Below are 8,399 nucleotides of genomic sequence, written 5' to 3'. Positions count from 1 at the left end.
ATAAGACCCCAAAACGCAGCCACCTGCTGCATGGTCTCTGGGTGCTGGCTTCACCCCGGCTGTTTTGGGGCCAGGAAAATGCCTGTCACTGTGCTGCGGTTCCATGAGTGAGGCCGGGAAGAATTCCTGCAGCTTTTTCCCACTTGGGGTGGAGAAATATTGGGAAGGGTCCAGCCTAAGGGCCAGCGTGGCAGGGCCGCAGCAGGGACCCCATATGGAGTCTGGGCAGGATTCTGGCTTCTGGGCCTGAGTGGGTCTGGTTGGGAGCCCCAACCCTACAAGGATGGAGCAGCGTGGGGTTAAGCACAACACTGGGGCTGCTCTGCATCGTTCTTTTTATTTGATGGCAGGGAGCTTAGGATAGGAACAAAGGGATGTGTGCAGCGAGGGCTCTCCTCCGCCCGGCACCGGGACGAGGCTGAGCCTCTGGCTAAGGAAGGGGGGCTCGGGGTGCTGGGATGCTGCCCTGCTCCCTTCCCAGTGGGGAGGACCCACTTTGCTCCCTCCTTCCCTTCCCCGTGCCTTTCTTCCCCTCCGGTCCCTCTGGCAGGAGGCCGGGCACTCAGCTGACGGTCACGGGGAAGGCATTAGCGAAGCAAAGTCTGCTCACCCTATCTGCTCACCGTGCCTTCCCTGCTCCCTCTTCTCCCGCAGCTTTCAAGCACGACGCCGGGCACAGCCTGGGGTCCCCCGTACAGACACAGAGGGGAAAACCCCGCCCCCTCTGCCCTAAAAGCACCGGCGTCTCCGCTGTCCCCGTGCCCTGGTCCGTGTCCCCTCGTCCCCGTGCTCAGAGCACCACTCGTCGCTCCGGCTGCTCTGCCCGCCCCGCTCGCTGGTGCCGCACTTCCAGGTGCTTGCTCTGCACCTTGTCGAAGTGCTGCAGCAGCTCCGTGTAGTCGATGGTGGAGGATGCCGGCCTGCGGGAGCTCGAGCTCGCCCTGCTGCCGTCCCTGCGGGGAGAGAAGGGATGTGGGCATCCAACACAGGGTGCTGCATCCAATACAGGGTGCTGCATCCAATACAGGGTGCTGCATCCAATACACGGTGCTGCATCCAATACAGGGTGCTGCATCCAATACAGGGTGCTGCATCCAATACAGGGTGCTGCATCCAATATAGGGTGCTGCATCCAATACAGGGTGCTGCATCCAACACAGGGTGCTGCATCCAATACAGGGTGCTGCATCCAATACAGGGTGCTGCATCCAACACAGGGTGCTGCATCCAATACAGGGTGCTGCATCCAACACACGGTGCTGCATCCAACACACGGTGCTGAGTCAACAGGCTCAGCCTCTAAGAGAAGTGGTTCCCTCCTGTAGAGGCAGGAGATGCAGCTCCAGAGGGCTGGGTGTTGGGAAGGTTTTCCTACCTAAAAGCAGTGAGGCAGCAGCACGGCTGCCCAGGGATTGGGGGGGGGAGGGGGTCACTGTCCCTGGGGGTGTCCCAGAGCTGTGGGGATGCGGTCAGTGGGCACGGAGGGGGTGGGCTGGGATCAGACTTGGCTGTCTGAGGGGTCTCGTCCAACCTTAGTGACTCTATGATGAGCAGGGGAAGGATGGGATAAATGACACACACATCTGGAGCCCCAGGATAGGAGAGCCCCGTCTGGCCTCCATTCCCCTCTTTGGTTTTGGGAGAAAGTAACCCGAATTCTCTGCTGTTTTGGTGGGCAGGTGGGATAAGGGGCATCCCCACCACACTCAGCTGCCCCGGGCTCGCCGTTATGAAAGCAGCCTCCGGTGTTTAGAGGAATGTAGGTCAGCGTTAATCAGATGCTCGAGCTGGCTGACAGCTCCGATCGCTCTGAAAACCCGGCTGCTGAGGGAGGAGACCGAGCGGGGGGGGGGTAATGGGGGCGGGGGGGGGGAGCTACACAGGGCCCCCCCCTCCTTGCCCCACCAATTAGGAGCTGGGCGGTGGGCACCAGCTCCAGCCCCGCAGCGGTAGGGATAAAAGCCAGCCTGGGGGATGAGCTGAGAACAGAGCAGTGGAGCTGGTGGGGGTCGGATTCATACAGCCGTGCAGCTCGGGAGCGCTCCTTTATTCCGGAGCTTTCATGGCGGTGAGCTCACGGCTCTGCTGGTCAGCCAGGGCTGGATGGCCAAAGCCCAGCAGTGGAGCCCCAGTGTGCCAAAAGGAGCGGCTTAGGGGGTGGCAGCCCCGATCCTGCAGCACAGGGAGGCTGGGGGGCCGTCCCCATCACCAGCACCGCAGAGGTGCCCCTGGGCTGCGCAGCCATCCCCGCTGGCACGGCGTCACCGTGCCTTTGGGTGCCCAGACGCGGGGGGATGCGTTTGGAGCTGCCTCCTCGCTCCGTCCTCTGTGGCTCTGCCTGTTTCCATAGCGACCCCACAAAGTGAAATTTTCCATCCCTGATGCCAAATGCCTGCGGATGAGGCGCAGCCCTCCCAGGGTTACCAAATATAGACAAAAAAACCCCAAGCGAGAGCCGCCGGGCGCATCCCTGCCGCACTTACGCGCTCTGCATGAGCTCGGGGTTAGGGACGCACTGCAAGCGGTGGGACAGCAGCTGGAAGGCACTGCTCTGGGGCAGCAACATCAGCAGCCCGTAGAGTGCCTTGATCAGGTAGGGGTTGTTCTTTACGTCCAGCAGCTGCAGGCGCAGGTCTGCAAGAGGAAAGGAAGGGGATAGTGAAGCACTTTGCTCCCATCCCCCACCGTCCTGTCCAAGGTTGCTCCCAACCTGCTGGGATGGCTGTGATTCTGGGGGGTGTTGCCCCAGCAATCCCATTGCAATAACTCCTCCACGTGTCCCCAAGAGCATCTCCTGGGGTCCCAGCATCCCTCCCCCATGGCACCTCCCAGCCCAACGTTCTGCTCCCTGTGCTCTGTCCCCAGCAGGGCTCCACCTGGCAACATGGGGACCTGTCACCCCCCACATCCTTTGGGATCGTGCCATGAGATCAAAGAATACTCCAAGTTGAAAGGGACTCATAACGACCACCTTGTCCAGCTCCTGATGTAGATGACCCCAACCAACATCATGAGCCTGACCCTCACGTCACCTCCCATCTGCCACCACCACTCTGGTTTCTCCCCATGCCCATCTACCCCCAAACCCACAGCTTAGAGGCTAAGATGAGCAGGTGGGGAACCCTCAAGGAACAACTCAGGGCTGTGCATATCTACCAACAGACATGGGGGAAAAATGAGGTGTGATCTTGGGGACCAGTGTCCCTGGGCTGTGACAGGTCCATGCCATGGGCCGAGGTCCCCCCAATCCCTCCCCATCCCTCTGTAGGGCCACTTGCTCTGATAACCCACATCAGGCAGCTCTAGCTGAGGGCTGAGCAGCGAGAAGTCTGATAACTTCTGCTCTATTTCCTCACGCAGTGCTGCTGGGAAGCACGGGGAGGGGATGGAAGGGATGGCAGAGCGAGTGCCCCACACACAGCACTAACCCGAGAGGAAGGAAGGGGCTGAGCCTTACATGTGAATATGGGGCACTCGATGAGCTGCACCAGCTTGTCCACCTCGGTGAGGAAATCCACTGTGACCTCCAGGTCCCCACTGAGCGTGGCTGTTAAGGATGCTGCACAGCAGAAGGTGGCCCAGCAGCAGAGCGATGTGTGGGGCAGAGGGATTCCAAATCAAAGAACAGGTTGAGTTGGATGGGACCTTGCAGGCCGTCTGCTCTCCCTCCCCGCACTGAGCAGGGACACCCACAGCTCCATCAGTGCTCACAGCCCCGTTCCCTGACCTTGGCTGTGTGCAGGGATGGGGCATCACCAGCTCCCTGTGCAGCCTGTGCCACTGCCTCACCGCCCTGACTGGAAAGAACCTCTAACTTAGCTCCAGCCTAAATCTCACTTTAGTTTGAAACCATTTCCCCTCGTCCCATCACAACAGATCCTGATAACGAGTTTGTTCCATGTCTGTTACAGCCCCTTTAGATGCTGTGAAAGGATGGGAATGTTTGCCTCCTGCATCGTGCCTAAGCTACACACAGACCCAACTGTGCAGGGACTCACTGTGACTCCTGTAAGAGACCCTAACCCTGGAATCATCCAGGGGACGTGCATATGTGTCACTATGGGACGTGGTTTGGGGACAGGACTCAGGAAGTCAGACTGATGGTTGGACTTCGTTCTGAAGGTCTTTTCCAGCTCAGATGATTCCACGACTCAACCTGTGCCATGTTTACAAGAGGTAACGTCCTTGAGTTGTGCCAGAGCAGGTTCAGGGTGGATATGAGGAACATCTGCTCCAAAAGAGCAGTGAGGCAGTGGCACAACTGCCCAGGGAGAGGGGGAGTCAGCATCCCTGGGGGTGTCCAAGAACTGTGTGGATGTGGCACTGAGGGGCATGGTCAGTGGGCATGGTGGGGGTGGGCTGGGGTTGGGTTTGGGGTCTTTGGACTTGGGTCTTTCCAAGCCTTAATGATTCTGTGATTCCACCACAATGTCTGCAGAACAAGGACAGGGCTGTGAGCTCAGGGAAGGGCCCGCAATGCCCCATGCAGCACTGACAGAGCTGCAGCCCTGCCAGTGGGGCAGGAGCCAGGATTTTGGGGAAGGGAGGTGGCCTGGGCCGCACCTCTCCTTCCTGCAGCACGTTTGCAGTGAGCCAAGTGGCGGCTCCAAGGGGCTGCCACCCTTAGGAGGGACACACGGGCAGAGACATCAGTGTGCAGCAAATGGAGGTGAGCTGGCAGCACTGCATCCCTCTGGGATGCTCTGGGCTTGGCTTTCCCTGGGTTCTACAGCTGGAAAAGGAGAAGAAACCATCCGCACCGCTGGTGTTGCTGGACATCAGTCCTGGAGGCCACAGCCCCGTCTTCCTGGGAGGAAGGAGGTGTGGGAGCCTCCCCTGCTCTATAGCAGATCAGGGTCAGCACTCAGCCACCACTGCCTTCCTTTCCTCACTCCACAACAAAAAAAAAGGAAAGGGAGGTGGCAGGCTCCCTGCAAACTGCCCTGTCCTGTCACCACATTGCCACGTGGCTGGCATGGGGACACAGCCCCTGGTGAGGTGAGGGTCCCCAGCTGCTGCCCTGAACCCCCCAACATTCCAGCCAATAAAAGCCCAAAGGATACAACTTCTGGATGAGGTCATAGGCGTGCTTGTAGTTCTGGGTGAGGAAGCAGAGGGACACGGTGGTCACTGGGTTGTGGCACCAGGAGCGGTACAGGCAGCAGAAGAGGTTGCGGCTCTCCTGGGGAAAGAGGAAACCATGCTGGAATGGGGGTGATGAAGTGCAATGGGGACCTGGCACGGAGCACCCCATGTCCCCAGCGCCCACTACACCCAGCCCTGCAAGTGCTGGGCCCAGCTCCACCACAAAGGGCCATTTCCCCACTGCCCAGCACCAGTGCTGCTCAGCGCCCACAGGAGATGGCTTCGGGGTGGAAGATGGAACTCTGGAGTCCTCCCTTGGACACTGCCACTACTGGTGAGCTGCAGCTGCTCTGGGTACTGTGGTGTTTTGCATGGAGGAACAGCTGCAGAGTGGTGGGACACCCACTCGCTGTCACCCATGAGAGCATGCAGGCAGGGAGCTGGCAGCTGCTGGGGGCTCAGGGGCTGTGATCAGCTTACAAGCTGGGGACAGCCTGTTGTGGGAAGGGAAACAGCAGGAGGTGGGCACATCCTCCATCCAGTCACTACGCCCCATGGGGACCAGGACCTGCATACTGTGCTCTGCCTCAGTTTCCCCATCTGTATAATAGAGCAATTTGGTCCCCGCAGCTCCAGCCCTGGGCTCTGTCAGCTCCCTGTCACCCTTGTCACCCCCCAGTGGGACACCCAGTACCCGTACCGGTGTCCTCAGGTCCTTCAGCTGGTTCCTGAGCTGGAAGAGCTCGGAGGAGGTGAGCAGGATGGTGTTCAGTGTGTGCACCATGGTGGAGGCAAACTTGAGGTCCTCCTCCCGCAGCAGGATGTCCGCCATGGAGTGGAAGATGTTCTCCGCATTCAGAAGCAGACAGAGTTGCCTGTGTGTCACATAGAGGGGAGAGAAAAAAGAGGAAGGGAAGGATCACATCACATCCTTCCTGCAGGGGTGACATGTGGGGTCACCCGGAGCTGGCCCAGCTTTTGGGGCTGCATCTGACAGTGGGGGACGTGTAGGGAGAGGGCACAACCAACAGGACCTTGTAGTTGGCCACCAACCCCAAAGTCCATGGACAAAGCTCTACCACCCCATAAGCTGCCCTACTGCTCTCTGAGCTCCACGCTTCGGCTCCCAGGACACTGGGGAAACTGAGGTTGGAGCAGAGCCCAGTGTGGTGCCCGGAGTGTGGCTGTGCCCCTACAGCAAGGATGTTCTGCTCCATAAACAGAATTCCTGAGGAGAGCCAAAACTTGAAATCCCACATTATTACTATTATTATTTTTTTTTCTTCCTCCTTTGTTTGGATTTTAGGATTTCCTGTTTTTCTCTGGTGTGGCTCTGAGCTCCCGCGTTCCTGGGCGGTTTGCATGAGGACACCCAAACCAACAGCCATGAGGACACCCAAACCAACAACCATGAGGACACCCAAACCAACAGCCATGAGGACACCCAAACCAAACGGGGCATAAATGGGGGTTTCTGTCCCCAAAGAGGGGTGCTCCCAGCTCTGGGTCCTGTTGAGCTCCTCACCCAGCCCTCACAATGGGATGCTCTGTGCAGGGTTTACGTAACCAAATGCAGCCTTCACCCTGGCCTGCGTTAGAATGGAGCGGGCAGTGATAAATAAGCTCATTTATCCCAATTATTCTTACGTAACCGGGCTGCATTCATGGGATGAAGCGTTCTCACCGCCTGGGCACGGGACTGCGTGAGGAGGGAGAGAGGCAGTGAGGGAGGGATGGGGATGGGTGAGCAGCCCCGGAGATGTGCTCAGCATCCTCCCTGCGGCCAACAGGAGCCCCTGGATCACGGTGGGGAAAGGGGGAGCAGCCCATGCCCTGCAGTGCCTGCAGCCAAAGCGGGAGCTGCTCCGGCTATGGGGCGCCTGCTGCTCCACTGATGCCCTTGGACCATACATGCCAAAGCAGTGCCCCAAAATACAATGTGTTAACCCATCCCAAGAACACCCCGTGGCTCCATTCAATGCAACAACCGCACTGCTGTGAGCTGCTGCTGTTTTCTCCCTTTGCCAACCGACCCCAAAGTGCCACCCCTGGTCCCAGCATTGTAGGGCAGCTGAGGGATCGCCTTCCACAAATAGAAGTGGGAGGTTTCTGGTTTTGATTAGCAAGAAAGGGAGAAGCTGATCCGGATTGTTCGTACCCATGTGGCACTGTGGTCCGACCCCAAGCTGGTTTTGCAGCAAACCCCACTGCTGCCGGGGCTGTGCTGTCCCCACGGCCCCACATCCCTGCCCCAAACTGCTCCCCGGCCCTGGGGCTTGGTGAGAACAACTGCCCGGCCCCACAGCTGCTGTGACAGCTGAGGCTGAGAGCTGGTGAGTGGCACAGGAACGGCCCCAGCAGGATCCCAGCGGCGCGAGGGGAACGCGGTGCCTGGAGGAGGGCAGGGCTGGGACAGGTGCCTGAGATGCCGGGGGGTGCTGAGGATGGGATGGGGCTGCAGGCAGAGCTGGGAGCCCCAGTGCCATTCCCAGCCCTTGCAAGCCATTCCCAAATATACACAGCCTGGATAAATATAGCCCAGATATATATAGCCACGTATATATGCCCCAGAGGATGACACAGAGCCCTGCTCTCCCAGCTGTGGGAGCACCAAGCAGCACCTGCAGCTCTGCTCCCTCCTCAGCTTCGCCTCCTATGGGTCACCCCATCACCTTTGGCTCTGATTCCCTCTGACTTCCCGGGCAGTCACTTTTCCTGCAGACACAACCAGGTGTGATTTGCTTTTCTTCAGCATCTCTACAGCTTAAAAACTTGGGTGGTGACCACGCTACCTGCAGCTCACCCATCCATCCCCCTGCTGCTAAATGGGATGCTGCCTGTGCATTGCTGTGATGATGGAAGGACGTGGCTCATTGCCCTGAAATGTCACCCCCATGAATGCCACCACCTTGTCCCCAGAGGAAGAAAAGCAAGGTGTGGGGCAGCCCTGGAATCTAGTGCTTCTGCTTCTGGGATCAGAGTAGGGCCAGCACAACATCTGGAAGTCGGGCTCATCCAAGGTGATGGGGAGCCCTTTGGGACCACCTGTCAGCTCTGCCCATGCCAGAGCAAGGCAGTACCCCTCCGTCCCCCACCCTCCTCTTCCTGCGCTCCCTTCCCCCTCCAAAGACTCCTTGCCACCCTTCCTCCCATCCTCATCCTATCCCTGCCAGGAAAAGCTGCGTCCCAGGCAGCTCCACAGCTGGGATCCTTTAGGATCCCTTAGGGTCCCAGAGGGAGCAGCCTTTGGGGCACAGATTGAAATGGGATGGGGAGAGGAGAGGGAGGAGAACACGGGGAAGTCGTGAAGATAT

The 8,399-nt window shown here is 58.9% G+C and overlaps 1 protein-coding gene across 1 annotated transcript in view; it reads right to left on the bottom strand.

The window, feature by feature from the left end:
- Nucleotides 1-318: 318 nt before the first annotated feature.
- The window catches only part of VAC14 (VAC14 component of PIKFYVE complex), a 50,529-nt gene continuing 42,448 nt past the window's right edge, over nucleotides 319-8,399 (bottom strand). Inside the window, exons 15-19 of the mRNA XM_072346812.1 lie at nucleotides 5,786-5,960; nucleotides 5,064-5,182; nucleotides 3,458-3,537; nucleotides 2,484-2,634; nucleotides 319-953 (exon numbers count right to left, since the gene is read on the bottom strand). Coding sequence (XP_072202913.1) covers nucleotides 791-953; nucleotides 2,484-2,634; nucleotides 3,458-3,537; nucleotides 5,064-5,182; nucleotides 5,786-5,960 — 688 coding nt within the window. The 3' untranslated portion in view covers nucleotides 319-790. The remainder of the gene's footprint in view (nucleotides 954-2,483; nucleotides 2,635-3,457; nucleotides 3,538-5,063; nucleotides 5,183-5,785; nucleotides 5,961-8,399) is intronic.

This window comes from Excalfactoria chinensis, chromosome 11, assembly GCF_039878825.1.
Source record: "Excalfactoria chinensis isolate bCotChi1 chromosome 11, bCotChi1.hap2, whole genome shotgun sequence".
Classification (NCBI taxonomy): Eukaryota; Metazoa; Chordata; class Aves; order Galliformes; family Phasianidae; genus Excalfactoria; species Excalfactoria chinensis.
Note: the sequence above shows the minus strand (reverse complement) of the source record. Positions and strands in the feature narration are given on the sequence as shown.